General features: G+C 40.9%; 1 protein-coding gene across 4 annotated transcripts in view; it reads right to left on the bottom strand.

The window, feature by feature from the left end:
* The window catches only part of GALNT13 (polypeptide N-acetylgalactosaminyltransferase 13), a 238,940-nt gene that overhangs the window by 137,279 nt on the left and 85,124 nt on the right, over positions 1-16,537 (bottom strand). For all 4 annotated transcript variants that reach the window (XM_083350454.1, XM_083350456.1, XM_083350457.1 and 1 more), the window contains exon 3: positions 200-368. In XM_083350454.1, the coding sequence (XP_083206580.1) occupies positions 200-368 (169 nt within the window). The remainder of the gene's footprint in view (positions 1-199; positions 369-16,537) is intronic.

Below are 16,537 nucleotides of genomic sequence, written 5' to 3'. Positions count from 1 at the left end.
CCCCGCCCCATGGATATATCATGTTTCATACATGGTAAATATGCCAATACCACAGTTATGAAATTGAAAACATTTATGTAACATTTCACAGCATGATTGCCCAGAATTCCCATGAGCTCAAATGGATTGATTTTGATATAACCAAATATGGAAATATATTAAAAAGCATTTAAATGCCAAGATTTATACATCAACTCACCCTTCTAATCTTACATCAGGCAAACTTCGATTGAATGCAATCATGTCGCTGGCCATAAGATTAAATTGGTTGATTTTAAAAAGCTCTTTCATTTTTTCCTGATCATCCTTGGGAATGAGAACTGCTTTTCCCATCTCTCCTGGTCCTTCTTGGCTTCTTGACATAACAGCTGCAAAAGGAGATAATAAAAAAAAATGTATGTTTTTAAATCATCCTGATGGTTCTCATCACTTCTGTTATATTTTTTGGAATCCAGAATCCATAAGCTACGGGGCATTTTTATTTTGCTTGTGGATTCTGACTTTCAAATTTACATTTCGTGAAAACATGGGAATTAATAGTTCATCTGAAAATCAAAATCTGAGAAATACCCACCTTTGGGGAAATCATGCTAAATAATTTATAACAGTTCATTCTCACTGTATATTCTATGATCTCAATATTATCCTTGCCATAATCACGCAGACATGTATCAGTCCTAAGTAAGATTAAAGGTGACGCTTCTATCCTACACACAAACCTAACAGCTCTCGTCTAACATTTGTCTGAAAGAGAACGCTTTCAGGCAGGATTCTTCAGGAATCCTATCTGCTCTAAAGGTCCTAATCAAACAGGGAAGATTAAAGTACATAATGCAAGAGCAGCAGAAGGAATCACACCTATACATTGCTGAAATGGAATGTCCTAAAAGAAATGGAGAATTCCTTCTTTTAGTAATGATTGGCACATGCCAATTATTTAGTTCTTCATACTGTATTCCTAATGATAACAATCAAAAATTCTGGAGATCTTGAAGAGTCAAGATTTCTTGGTGTTTGTTGATTTTAGTTTATTAAAGCAGCCAAGGAGAATGTGCTGGTTGAGAAAGCTTAAATTATCGGTCGCTCTACCTCAGGGCCTACTAAACTGATCAGAATGATAATTGGAGATCATGAGAAAATTAACTATATCTTTGTTTTGTTGTTGTTAGCTGTGAAGTTGTGTCCGACCCATCGCGACTCCATGGACAATGTTCCTCCAGGCCTTCCTGTCCTCTACCATCTTCTGGAGTCCCTTTAAGCTCACGCCTACTGCTTCAGTGACTCCATCCAGCCACCTCATTCTCTGTCGTCCCCTTCTTCTCTTGCCCTCAATCTTTCCCAGCATTAGGCTCTTCTCCAGTGAGTCCTTCCTTCTCATTAGGTGCCCAAGGTATTTGAGTTTCAACTTCAGGATCTGGCCTTCTAAAGAGCAGTCAGGGTCGATCTCCTCTAGGACTGACCGGTTTGATCGCCTTGCAGTCCAAGGGACTCGCAATAAAAGAGAAGCTGTTCTGAATGAACCTGTTATCTTAGCTTAACTACTACCATTATACCATTGTAAACACATTGTTGAAGTTGTCCATTTTGAATTCCACTTTTAACTGGTTCAAACTTTCCACTACTCATGCTGGTAGTGTGACCAACGTGTATTGGTTGGGCCCAGAGGGTGGGGTCCCTTTGGTTGACCTCTGCCCACCAGGTTTCCGGGTGCTACACCGGCCACGAGCTCAAGGTAGGGGTGGGGGAGTGGCGGTTACCATTAGGGAGACCTTATGTCCGCGGGAGGCCACCGTTTCTCAGATAGTCGGGTGTGAGTCTCTCTTCATGAGATTTGGTCCTGGGGCGCAGTTGGGCTTGCTGCTGGTGTACATTTCGCCTAGTCGCACAGCGGCAGCCCTGCCCGTGCTGCTCGATATCCTCTCGGGTTTGGTGGTTGAGTTTCCCAAACTTATAGTTTTGGGAGACTTCAATCTACCATCCCTGGGAGGTTCATCTGAGCTAGCTCGGGAGTTCATGGCTTCCATGGCGGCCATGGACCTGACGCAAGTAATTTCAGAGCCAACTCATGAGGGAGGCCACACCCTTGACCTGATTTTTTTATCTAGACGGTGGTTGGATGATCTAGGTGGGGGCTCTCCATTTATTATGCCCCTGTCATGGACCGATCATCATCTCCTGCGGCTGGTCTTCCGCTTTGCCACCCCCCGCCGTGGGGGTACGGAGCCAATTAGATGGTACCGCCCCAGACGCTTAATGGATCCTGATAGATTCCAAGCGGCGCTGGGGTCCCCACCTGCCTCCACTGCTCACAGCTCGGCTGATGCCTTAGTGGAAGCCTGGGGAAGGGCAGCCACTGAGGCACTTGACCGGGTTGTACCCTTGCGGCCCCTGACCCGGCGCAGATCCCAGCGAGCTCCATGGTTTTCCGCGGAGCTCCGGGAGATGAAGCGCCGGAAACGGGGCCTAGAGAGCTGCTGGAGGTCTAGCCGATCCGAACCCGACCGGTTGTGGTTAAGAACCTATATTAGGTCTTATCTCGCAGCGATGAGGGTGGCGAGGTGTAATTACTTCTCCACCCTCATCGCGTCCGCAGATAATCGCCCGGCCGCCTTGTTTAGGGTGACTCGCTCACTTCTCAATCAGGAGGTGAGGGAGGATCCCTTGCAAGGTCGTGCCGAGGAATTTAGTCATCATCTGTCGGATAAAATCGCTCGGATTCGGACCGGTTTGGACTCCAGCTGGGCAGAGTCAGGCGATCAGGACACGGGCGGTCTTGTCAATGTTATCTGGGAAGAGTTTGATTCTGTGACCCCTGATGAAGTGGACAGGATTATGGGGAGGCTGAGCTCCTCCACATGTTTGTTGGACCCGTGCCCTTCCTGGCTGGTTTATGCAGCCAGGGAGAGGACACGAGGCTGGCTCCAGGCGGTTATATCTGCTTCTTTGAGTGAGGGTTATTTCCCCACCGTCTTGAAGGAGGCGGTGGTGAGACCTCTCCTCAAGAAGCCTGCCCTGGACCCAGCCGTTTTGAACAACTTTCGTCCAGTCTCCAACCTTCGCTTTCTTGCGAAGGTTGTTGAGAGTGTGGTGGCGCATCAGCTCCCTCTGGTCCTGGATGAAGCGGATTATCTGGACCCCTACCAATCGGGTTTCAGGCCCGGGTACAGCACGGAGACGGCATTGGTCGCTCTGGTGAATGATCTCTGGAGGGCGCGGGATAGGGGACATTCCTCTGTCCTAGTCCTATTAGACCTCTCAGCGGCTTTCGATACCATCGACCATGGTATCTTGCTGCGGCGTCTCAGGGGATTGGGAGTGGGAGGCACAGTTCTTCAGTGGTTCTCCTCCTATCTCCTGGGACGCTCGGAGTCGGTGTTGGCAGGGGGGCAGAGATCGGCCCCTAGGTCTCTCGTTTGTGGAGTTCCTCAGGGGTCGGTTCTCTCGCCTCTCCTGTTCAACATCTATATGAAACCGCTGGGTGAGATCATTCGTGGTTTTGGAGTTGGGTATCATCAGTATGCCGATGATACCCAACTTTTCTTTTCGACCCCAAACCACCCCAGTGATGCCCTCGCCGTGATGTCCCGTTGCCTGGAGGCGGTTCGGGTCTGGATGGGGAGGAACAGACTTCAGCTCAACCCTGACAAGACTGAGTGGCTGTGCATTCCGGCATCCCGGGACATTCCAAATGTTCCATCTCTTTCTATGGGGGGTGAGCTCTTACCCCCCGTGGATAGGGCTCGCAACTTGGGAGTCCTTCTAGATTCACGGCTTACTTTGGAAGAGCATATAGTGGCCGTGACTAGGGGGGCTTTCGCCCAGGTTCGCCTGGTGCGCCAGTTGCGGCCCTATCTGAACCGGGATGCCCTGTGTACAGTCACTCATGCGCTCGTGACCTCTCGCCTTGACTACTGTAATGCTCTCTACATGGGGCTTCCCTTGAAGACCACTCGGAGGCTCCAACTGGTACAGAATGCGGCCGCGAGAGTTGTCTTGGGAGTTTCCCGGTACTCCCATGTTACACCTTTGCTCCGCGAGCTGCATTGGTTACCAGTTGTCTTTCGGGTGAGGTTCAAGGTGCTGGTTACAATCTTTAAGGCCCTACATGGCATGGGTCCGGGTTACCTCAGGGACCACCTGCTGCCGGCATCGACTCCCCTCCGCCCTGTGCGTTCCCACAGAGAGGGCCTCCTCAGGGTGCCGCCAGTCAGGGAATGTCGACTGGTGGCCCCCAGGGGGAGGGCCTTCTCTGTGGGGGCTCCGGCTTTATGGAATCAATTGCCGGTGGAGCTCCGGATGGCACCAGACCTTCGAACTTTCCGTCGGGGCCTGAAGACCCATCTGTTCGAATTAGCTGGTCTGGCCTGATGGGGGATTATGGGCTTTTAATTGTTTTTAATCTGTACTTCTGTTTTTAATTGGGCATGGATTTAATTCTTTTTAATTTTTGTATAGTGTTTCTTATGTATGCCCTGTGAACCGCCCTGAGTCCCACCAAGGAGAAGGGCGGTATATAAATCAAATAAACTATAACTATAACTATAACTATTCTGTATTACACTATACAGGCTATCTCACAATTCTATCCAGCTTCCATTTTTTTAGAGAAAGAAGAATGAAACTTCCTTTCCAGATTATCCTAAGGCTGGGCACTATCAATATGATTGCGATATACAGTTTATAAAAAGGAGGGGGGGAGGGAATTAGACCTTTAAGCAAAAAAATGGGCAGCAAGAATCAGAAACCAACAGATCAGTAAAATGGATTGTGCTGTCAAGCCTTTAGCAACTTCTTGCAGCTAAAAAGGTTAGATTCTCACAGAGATTTATAAGCCAGTTTTAATTGAAAGAAAAAACAGGACTAGGTCACAGAATTTTAGAAACTATTTATGCATACTTTAGCAACCCATTTATCAGTTAAGTTTATGTGGGCTGGGATTCGTCAATCCTCTTGCAAACTGCAGCAGTGGAGAAGCTGCTGCTGCTTTCTCTGATGTCCTGATCCTTAATATCTTGCAAACTGCCATCCCCTTTCCTGGATCTTGAGAAGTCCATTACATATGCACTGTGGGCACAGACTCTATTATTTGAGAGAGAGATGGAATATACTGTGGGCTTGCTGGAACTTCAAACAGAAGGAATAATTGCAATAATCTGATGTTGCTCCTACTTGACCAACGTACATGTTCAATATCAGAGATGTAGACAAAGTATATAATACATTAGTACTGCCGCAAGTATTTCTTGCCCTGATAAGCTATTCTGATACAACTGTGGAACTGAATGTGCACATTTTTAAACTCTACTCAAAACAGTAGAAAAAGAATATATGAAGGGAAGCCAATATGAAAAGCCATATAAAATCATTGTAGAGTGTGAGTGTGTGTTTGTTTGTGTGTGTGTGTGTGTGTGTGTGTGTGTGTGTGTGTGTGTGTGTGTGTTTGAGTGTGTGTATGTGCCTACCTTTGTTAACTGCTGGCAACTGCCTGGACTGGAACCAGTAGTTTTCTTAACAAGATTTTTCAGAAATGATTTGTCACTGTGTGCTTCTTGGAGCTAAGTGTGAGTGACTGGCCCAAGGTCATACAGCCAGCTTCATGCCTTTAGTGGAACTAGAACTTGTGATTTCCTGGTTTTTAGCTCAGTGTCTTAACTACCACACCAACATGAAATCCCCTTAAAAGATTAGTACAGCAGTTACAGAGTTTGTGGGATTTTACTTCCAAGCTTTACCAAACAACTGTTCAATTCTTCATCTATTGATAGCAAATTTCTCAGAACTTGGATGAAACAAAGTGCTTGCAGCTAAAAATAACAATCAAGGGAAATCTTTGATTGCTATGAAGAAGAAAAGCTTCAGCCATTCTGTTTTCTTCAGAAAGGAAAACCTGTCTAGATAATAGTTACACTGATTTGCCAGAACGACTGAACAAGCTTTGGTTTCAATACGTCCGGAGGAAACTCAAAGCAACGCTAGATGTTATCAACATTTACTTTTCTACCTTGATTGCATGAATACCCTCATGGGTGTCCTTATAGGAAGAAATTCATTCATAATGGAAATCCTGGTGTGGACATGCCAGTATCCCAAAAGAAATTACTTATACCCAGGGCTTTTTTTCTCATAGAACGCTCAGAACGGAGTTCCGGCACCTTTTTTGGATGGAACCTTGTAGGGTAGGCAAGGCAGGTTGTGTGACATGTGTGAGTTCCGGCACCTTTTTCTTTTACAAAAAAAGCCCTGCTTATACCTAATTCCCAAGTTGAATTAAGGAGAATATTTCTGTTTTAGCCTATCATCCTGTTGTACTTTGAGATCTTCTGTGACAGAAACAATCGCATACTCAAAAATCAGAATTAAATTATCATTAACAGTAGGATTTTGTTTTCCCTTATCAGCTAATACCCAAGTTCACATCTCCATATATTTAGTTGACCGATCATGTCAGGTACATCCACATTGACTGCTCAAATTATCAAGAAAGGTCTAATGAGATTGCAACCAAAACTGTCACTATAGTCTTTTTTTCAAACCATTTTTTCATATGCCTGCCACAGATTAACCATTTGAACTCTGTGCCTCCCTTCAGATACTTCCATAACTCCAGAGCAGAAATTTATATGATCGTACAGAAAAGTTACAGCACTCAACTGGAAAAACCATAATTTGTTTTACTGCTGCTGTATTCCTCTTTTAGAAAGAAGAAAAGAAATCCTTAACAGAACAGCTAAACAAACAAACAAACAAACAAATCTTTGCATCATCCAGCAATGTTATTCCTTGGCTGCCTAGAAAATACTGGAATCAGACAGTCACATGAAAAGTAAACTTAGGCCAATTAAGTGAGGTGCTTGGATGCAGTAAATTCTCCCATACTTTTTTAATCCTTCAAGACTAAGGAGTCTCTGCTCAAATAACTTTTTTTCATAATCTGTTAATCCAGCATCTCCATTTTTCAGTGTTCTAGTATAGAGCTGTAATACAGAGCATATCATTGTTCTGACATGGAATCTGAAACAGCAACTAGGACCTTGAGAAAGTGGCAACACACACACACACACAGACACACATATGTACAAACAAACACACACACACAATAAACAACGTGTTGTCTGGGTCCATTGGTAATTCACTGGTACATATTAAATTTTCAGTCTAGTTCCAATACTACACCATCCAGTGCTTCCTTGATCCTCTCTTCTTCCGGTGGTATACATTTTCCCACATTGGGCAAATACAATTCTTGCTACTGTTAATGCATATACAATTAAATACAGACATTTTCATCACATTTTTCTGGTATGATACATAAGATCGATAGTGTCAGTTTATAATCTTTTCTAGCCAGAACACATCTCAATTGTATTTGCACTTAAAATCCATTTGTTCAATCAATATCCTGTTTTTCCAGCTTTTTTTTAAAAAAAATATTTCCCATTAATGTTCAAAATATCTCCATCGCTTATACTTTTCTCATAATAAATTATATTTGGGTAACGAAAAGCTTCCCTTATTCAAACCCTTTTAGAATTTTCATATTTCCCATCTTATAACAAAGTATAATATTCTACTTACAAATCCTATCCTTCTAATTATAATACTTTTATTTCTAACAGTTATCTATTTTGTTACCCATATTCAAACATCTGTTTAATAGTATAATATCCCATCTAACAGGCCAAAGCCTCTTATTTTCTTCAGTCTTACTCTAGCTTTCTTCCTTTGCCAAATAACTTTCCAAGTCAGTGCATTTGAATCCTCAAGTAATTCTTCCTCTGTTTTTGTATATATTTATTTATTTATTTATTTATTTATTTATTTATTTATTTATTTATTTATTTATTAGTTTTTATAAACCGCCCTTCTCCCGAGGGACTCGGGGCGGTGTACAGAGGAAGGAAGGTATACAGATTGAACAATAAAAATAATAAAAAACAATAGTGAAAACAAACTGGGACCCCAATTAACGCTATCATGCCAGGCCGGACTGCTGGAACAGGAAAGTTTTTAAGTCGCGTCGGAAGGTACGGAGGTCGGGGGCCATCCGGATTTCGGTTGGTAAGCTGTTCCAGAGGGCTGGCACACCCACTGAGAATGCCCTCCCCCTGGGGGCCACCAGCCGACATTCCTTGAGCGGTGGCACCCTGAGGAGGCCCTCTCTGTGGGAGCGCACAGGACGGTGGGGTGCTGACATTGGCAGAAGGTGCTCATTGTTTGGAATGAGGAAGAAAATTTGATTGAAGTATTTTTGGAAGAATGCTCAACCCATTTATATTCATTAAAGAGCCTCCATCCTTCTCCTTCAGGTTTTTTTTTTTTTTGTAATTTCTTGTTTGTCAATATTCAGCATTTCTCCTAACAGGTTTATCATCCATTCAGTCAGCTCTTCTTCCTTATCCTCAAATGTGTTCTGAGATCTTGACAAGTAAGATATCTTTTCCATTTCCGGTGTTATCACTGCATCTCCTAATTTTTCATTTGTCTGTATCTGTCTGTTAATTCCTTCCTTTAGGTCCTCCATCTTTGGATCCATTTCTTCTAATTTTCCTTCTGTTTTCTGGGTTACTAGTTCCTTCTTTGTAGTCATTCTCTGGAATTTTAAGTTTAGGTTAAAAAATTGTTTCTATCTCATTTGCATTATTTTTAGTCTCATCATGAAATAAAACAATTGTCTCTTGGATTGATTTCAACATCATAGAATTTCTTTCTGAGATTCATTAACATTTTCCTGTTGGTATATCAAGCTGAGGGCTTTGGAGACAAGTGTTAAAGATGGTTTTTTACCATTTGCGGCTAAGTATGGAACACTCATTTTGTTTTTGTATGTAGTTTTTATAGTTCAAGAGGGTCCCGAACACAGATAAGCAGCCCAACAGTTTTTTTTCCCTTTTCCCAGCTGCAGTCTGTAAAAGTAAAAGTTTCCAGGAAAACAAAGAGTCTTATCTAAGTCCGGGCTTCAAGCCAAGTTTCCTTTAAGTATAATAAATTGTACTGCCATGATTCACCACTAGATGTCGTTGACACTGTCTTCCAGCTTTCCAAATCCAAGCCTATTTTACAGACTTTCAAATATCTTTTCTAAAAACAAAAATCTCAAAGGTACTTTTAGTCCCCAATTTTCAAAGCTACATATCTATACTAATTCCAAGTTGATCTTGTAGTTTTCTCTATTTTCCCCCAAAGCAATTAAGTCGCTGCTTTTATTTTCCTGAGGGAACAGGGCAAAAACTTCCCTTCCCTCTCTCATTGGGGAGAATTCTTTGCTTTGGGCATTCTTTTTTCCAGGAAAGTAGTATTAAGGTCATCCACGTTGCTCAAAAATTGCTAGTTAGTGCTTATCTTCAGTCGTCAGCAGCTTCTTACTGGCCACACGAATGTAGCTAGTCTTTCCCCCACTGGTTTGGAGGACTTCCTCGGATCCAGCAGAAGGGACACCGCCCCTCTGTGATCAACGAGGGTGCCCTCCTTCTTCGTCACCTCTCCGGGGCAATTTTCAACCCTTTTTAGGGTCCCCAGCGGGGTGAAATCGAATGTGGAAGATGGAGCTCCAACTTCCTGCACCCGTCACACCATGATGCCTAACCAGAAGTCCAAATTCCAGTGATTTCTTGATACAAAGGTCTGTAAGAATCTATTCTATTTTTTTCCTCTTTCAAGTTTAGATCTTCTAGTGCGGGGGTCAGCAACCTGAAACAGTGAAAGAGCCACTCGGAACTGGTTCCCTCACAAAAGGAAAAACTGGGAGCCGCAAAAAATATGTGTGCATGCGCGTACATGCGTGCATGCGCAGAACAGGGTTTGACTGAAGAGTGGAGCCAAGGCGAGATATGCACCTACCCTGCATATTTGAATTGATTGGTTGAACTTTTTTAGTCCCACTTTTTTTTTTTGGACTGCACATGGCAGAAGACCGGGAGCCGCGGGTTGCAGACCTGTGTTCTAGTGGACCTAAGTCAATCTTTGTAACAAAGGCATTTTGTTTTTTTGGATTATAGATGCACCTGGACAGACAAGGTGATCAAAGTTCAAGAAAGAAACTGATTCAACTGTAAGTGGTCTAAGATTAAAATATATACTTAGATTAAAACTACTTTACTGCTTTCCAAATTGCTCCATTAGTAATAGCCACTTTTGTAATTTGAATTACAAATAATGATATGCTTTGGACAATTATATTGTACAGACAAAACATTACTAGGCAATTAAGTAACCTAATGTGTATTTTAAGTAGAAACATTGATGTAAGGGATTATTTAATCATTTGCAAACTTAATTTAAACACCACCACAATGCAGGGAGATAATGAAATTCCAGAGAATTGTCTTTTGCCTTCTGGTGATTGGCTAAAGAATTTATGTGCTAGTCTAGCATTGGGGAAACCTGAATCTTACAGTAGTTATGGAAGTCAACTGGCAACTTTGATCCAATCATTCTTTCTTTTTCCTAGGAAAAAGAAGGTAATGGCAAGTTATTTCCAAAAATATTGCCCAGGAAACCTCAAGGATTTGTCCGTATAATCGCCAGGAGTATATAGTGACTCAAAACAGGGGGGAAAAAGAGACACAAAGAAACATAAAAGTAGGAAATTGGAACATCTCTAAATGAACTGTAAATAACTATAAATTACCCCCAAATATTTACAACATATGCATACATGGGGGGGGGGGAGCTCTGCAAGGCAAACTGGCACCAGGTTGCAAGGCTAAACTTAATTTAAATATTATAAAATCATAGTTCAGCTCAGTTGAATGCACTACTCTCCCAAATTCTTTGGGAACCAAATTCAAATGCTCATATAAAAATAAGTTAAGGTTCATGCACAGAGAAAACAAAGAAATAAAATCAAACAAACCAATATGAAATGTAAAGTATGTGTTATTGGTGATTATGCTCTTTATTAAGGAATTAGTCTTTTGGACATGCTTATGCTTTGACCCAAATGTATAGTATTTATGGAAAAATTATCACAATATTGTACGTGCATGGATGTACTAATCCTTCTAAAACATGTACTAATTCTTCTAAAACATGTCAAGCACCATCTTTTGTTGTATTAGTTAGCTTTTGGCCACTATTAGCAGCAAGAAACTAGCAATCCCGCAAGAAACTAGCAATTGTCAGCAAGGGGCTGACGAGAATGTAGCCAAGGGGTCTTATGTGACAGCCTCAACATAGTGACCCATGTTCTAAACAACCCACTTTACATGAATAAATATTTCATACTCCCAGCAAATTCTATTCATAGAATGAGCCTGATGCTGAAATCAGGAAAATGGATTTTCCTTTGTATGAGGCACAGCATGGGAGAAGAACAAAGCTAAAATTTTGTCTACTCTGCAACTTCTATCAAAGCAACAGATTCAACTGATCAAGTATCATTTGGATCTATGCATAATGGCATAAAAGAAATGCTTTCCCTATTCCCCCACCAAAACCCCAATCTTTGTTTTGTCTGGAAAGTGTGGCTTCCTTGTCCTAGAAATGATAAAAGGCACGCTCTGCAGTCCATTAAACTTGATTCTTATGGATTGTATAGAATGGGGGGGGGATATCCAAACCATGCCATTTTGTTTCCCTTTACTTCTCCCCAAACAGAAATTCTGCATTTCCTCTCAACAGGAACAGTTCTTCAGCACTTATTTTTTTGGCATGACCTCACATTCCTCTACATCTGCATTACCATCAAATCCTCTGACTATATCCCACTGACTAAACAACACACAATATTTGAATAGCTGAACTGTTGGGGGGAGGGAGGCAGCGGGGAGGGGAAAGCAGTTGTTGTTTGCTTTTCCTTCATGCTAAAAATGTATTATACCAATCCAAGTTTTTAATTATTAATCGATGATGAATTTCAGATAATCTGAACGAATACATTGTGTTGTGAGCACAAGAGGTACAGGCTTTAAATAGCAAAAAGGAATAATTTTTAAATCATTATTTAATTTTAAACTTATAGGAAAAATCAGAAATCTACTAGTAATCATTTTTATAATTAAATCAATTGATTTTAAGCCAGTAAGAATAGATAGATAGATAGATAGATAGATAGATAGATAGATAGATAGATAGATAGATAGATAGATAGACAGACAGACAGACAGACAGACAGACAGACAGACAGACAGACAGACAGACAGACAGACAGACAGACAGACGAAGATGTTGAAGAGCACTGGGCCCAGAACAGAGCCCTGGGGCACCCCACTAGACACTTCCCTCCATGTAGATGCGGTTCCACTGAGGACCACATGCTGAGTACGGCCGGTCAGCCAGCTACGAATCCATCTGGTGGTGATGCTATCTAACCCACATTTTTCTATCTTATCAAGTAGTAGGTTGTGATCTACTTTATCAAATGTCTTATTGAAGTCCAAGTAAATTATATCCACATCATACCTCTGGTCCACTAATTTTGTCACTTAGTCGAAGAATGCAATAAGATTTGTCTGGCATGATCTGTTTTTGACAAACCCATGTTGGCTTTTAATAATGACTTTGTTTGTATCTAGCTATTCGCTGATTCGTTGTTTATCTTTTCCAGAATCTTCCCAGGTATTCAGGTTGGGCTGATAGGTCTGTAGTTTCCTGGATCCAGTTTTTCCCCTTTTTTAAAGATGGGAACTACATCAGCTCTTTTCCAGTCCTCTGGTAGTTCCCCAGTGCTCCAGGATCTTTGAAAAATATAGTTCAGTGGTTCTGAGATCATATATGCCAGTTCCTTGAGAACCTTGGGGTGTAATCCATCTGCTCCTGGTGATTTGAACTCGTCTAGGCTGGACAGGTGCTCACTTACCATTTTCTTGCCTATCTTAACTTGTGTTTCTGTTCTGTTATTTATGGCACTGTTTTTGATAGGTTGGTCTGTTTTTTCCCTTTGTGTAAAGACATGCAAAAAATGAGTTAAATAGTTCTGCTTTCTCCCTGTTGTTTGTCACCTTCTTGCCACTTTTCCCCACTAATGGACCAATCATTTCCTTAACTTTTTTCTTGTTTTTTACATGTTGAAAGAAGCTTTTTTTGGTTATTTTTTACTTTGGTCACAATCCTTAGTTCATTTTGAGCCTTAGCTTTCCTCACTTCATCTTTGCAGGCTCAGGCTATTTGCTGGTATTCTGCCTTCCATTTTTTATACTTGTCCTTTTTATCTTTCAATTTAGAGTGTTCTTTATGCAGCCATGCTGGTTTCTTTTGAGAGCTGTTATTTTTCTTCTTTGTTGGTATTGTGCTAGACTGGGCTTTTATTATCTCACTTTTCAAAATTTCCCAAGCTTCTTGAGTTGTTTTCCCCTTGAGGATTCTCATCCATGGAATCCTTCCTAAGCTCTAAGTTTATTGAAATTAGCTCTCTTAAAGTCCAAGACTGTAGTTTGACTATATTCTATTGCTTGTGCTTCCATAATGTTGAATTCCAATATTGCATGATCACTTCCCCCCAAGGTTCCTGTGGCTTTGACACTTTCTATCATTTCATCTCTGTTAGTGAGAATTAAATCCAATATGGCTAATCCCCTAGTTTCCTTCTCTATTTTTTGGGAGACAAAGTCGTCTGCTAGGTTTGTCAGGAATCTGTTTGATCTTCCACTTGGCACAGAGTTTGTCTCCCAGTTGATGTCAGGGTAATTAAAGTCCCCCATTACTATTGAGATGTGCTTCCTACATACCTTAGTTAACTGACTAGCAAAAAGTTCGTCTATTTCCTCTGTTTGGTTGGGCGGCCTATAGTATACACCTATGGCAATGTCATTTTTCCCCCTTTTATACTGACCCAAATGCATTCAAGACAGTTTTCATCATTGTTGTGCTCTATTTCTGTAGAGATGTAGTTATTTCTTATATAGAGAGCAACTCCACCTCCTCTTTTGTTTGGTCTGTTTCTTTTAAATAAGTTAAATCCCTCTCGCTGTGTGTTCCATTTGTGGGTTTCATCCCACCATGTTTCCGTAATGGCAACAAGTGACGTTTGACCATTTTTCAGTTACAACCTTTGCAGCATCCCCATGATCATGTGATTAAAATTCAGATGCTTGGCCACTGGATCATATTTATGACTATTGCAGTGTCCCAGCATCATGTGATCGTCTTTTGTGACCTTCTGAAAAGCAAAGTCAATAGGGAAGCCGGATTAACAACCCTGTAATTAACACAACAATTGCAGTGATTCACTTAACAATTGTTGCAAGGAGGGTCGTAAAATGAGGCAAAACTCACTTAACAAATGTGTCACTTAACAACAGAAATTTTGGGCTCCGTTGTGATTGTGATTACCTGTAGATTTAAAAAAGATTTAGCTGGAGAACAACTTATAGACAGACTCTTATCAATTTGATATGTATCAAAAAATGTACGCAGTCTACATTAAAAATCAAATTGTCTAATCTATACTTCTATAAGAAAGACCCTATGTTACTCAAATAAACCTAGATCAAATTCTTCTACACACAGATCACTATAAGGACTTTAGAGTTCTTAATTATATTTTTAAACTATAAACTTAAAATATTTAGCTATGACTGCTCCCTTTCTCTCCCTCTCTCTCTTGGGAACGCTTCCAGCAGTGAGGAACTTCACCTGATAGATTTACAGACTGACATTTTGTTGTCCTGGGACAAACTTTATTTAAGGAGAATTGGGGCCACCAATAGTTTCTGGCTAATTCTCGACAAGAGGTGTGAAGATCCTAACTTAGGATCTTAGAGGAGTTCCCTGAGGATGAGCTCCAGCATGAGCCTAAAAGCTTGGAAAAATAAAACTTTGGTGCCGGTGACCGACTCAGATTGGCTCCTGCAACATTATCCTGGGACACACATATCTGCCTTCATTCGCATGATCCTAACTTAATTCAGGACTTTAATTCTGATTCCAAATGTATTGCTTGCTAAAGTAAATTTATTGGAAGAATATAATCTGTTTGTTTTTATGGCTGATAGGAATTCCTTCTTTTCTTATTAATATCTGCAACACTACTCCACCTAATCTTAAAGCCTATTAAAAGGGAAGCCTGAATTCAAACCACCGTGAAATGGAATGCTAGCATATTGGAAGAAAAAAATGCAAAGGATGATTATTCCTATTTATAAAATAATCAATACATAATCTAAAATCAGTGTACATAAGACATACAATAGAATTTAAAATTAATCACGTTTAAATATTACATGGTATCCATGTTCATATTCACATATGAAGTAGCTTCACATGTAAATAATATTGTGAAAAATATTTCTTTAAATATATTAACATGCTTCTCCTCTTCACCACAGTTATTTAATATTACATTCAAAACTAAATGTTGAAGGATAGCATAACATTTAAAAATAAAATATAGTGTCTATATTTTAGTACTGAAACAGAGTCTTAAATACGAATGAAACTATTTTAGCTTCTGACTGTGGTTAAAGCATCTGTATGAATTGCTTTGGTTTTGAACTGGATTCATTACAGTACTGTAAAAGTTGGTAGATTGCCAAAGTTCTATGTGGGAAGAAAACCTAATCCTGGTGTCTAATGATCTCATTAAGAGCATTGGACAAATAACTTACTGGACAGACAAAATCACTGATTTATTCTATTTTTTAATGTTAAGGAATTATTCCCTCCTGACAATTAAATCAGTTTTAAAATTGCCAATGTTATCATACAAAATTCCGTCTTATGAAAAATATACTTCTTATTGCCAAATAAGAAGTCTGGTTTTCTTTTCCTGAGTTAATTTTAGCTTTAAGAGAATAACAGTATAACAGAATTGTAAGGGGTATTGGAGGTCTTCTAGTCCAATCCTCTGTTCAGGCAGGAAACCCTATACCATTTCAGACAAATGTTTGGTCCAATCTCTTCTTAAAAACTTCCAGCATTGGAGCATTCAAAATGTCTCAAGGCAAGTTGTTCCGCTGATTAATTGTTCTAACTGTCAGGAAATGTCTCCTTAGTTCTAGGTTGCTTCTCTCCTTGATTACTTTCCATCGATTACTTCTTGTCTTGCCTTCAGGTGCATTGGAGAATAGGTTGACTCCCTCTTCTTTATGGCAATCCCTTATATATTGGAACACTGCTATCATGTCACTCCTAGTCCTTCTTTTCATTAAACCTGACATACTCAGTTCCAGCAGCCGTTCTTTATGTGTTTTAGTCTCTATCCTCCAGTCCCCTAATCATCTTTGTTGCTTTTCTCTGCATTCTTTCTAGAGTCTCAACATCTTTCTTACATTCTGGCGACCAAAACTGGATGAGTATTCCAGGTGTGGATTTACCAAGGCATTTCAACCCCAACAGACTTTAAGCAGTGCCAAATGCAGAGTAATGCATACACACCATCTACTTTATCAAATGCCTTAAAGGTAAAGGTAAAGGTTCCCCCGCACATGCGTGCTAGTCGTTTCCAACTCTAGGGGCCGGTGCTCATCTCTGTTTCAAAGCCGAAGAGCCAGCGCTTGTCTGAGGACGTCTCCGTGGTCATGTGGCCGGCATGACTAGACGCCAAAGGCGCACGGAACGCTCTTACCTTCCCACCGTAGTAGTCCCTATTTCTCTACTTGCA

Source organism: Vipera ursinii (genome assembly GCF_947247035.1).
Source record: "Vipera ursinii genome assembly, chromosome: 1".
NCBI classification, from domain to species: domain Eukaryota; kingdom Metazoa; phylum Chordata; class Lepidosauria; order Squamata; family Viperidae; genus Vipera; species Vipera ursinii.
This window is presented reverse-complemented; position numbering and strand designations above follow the sequence as displayed.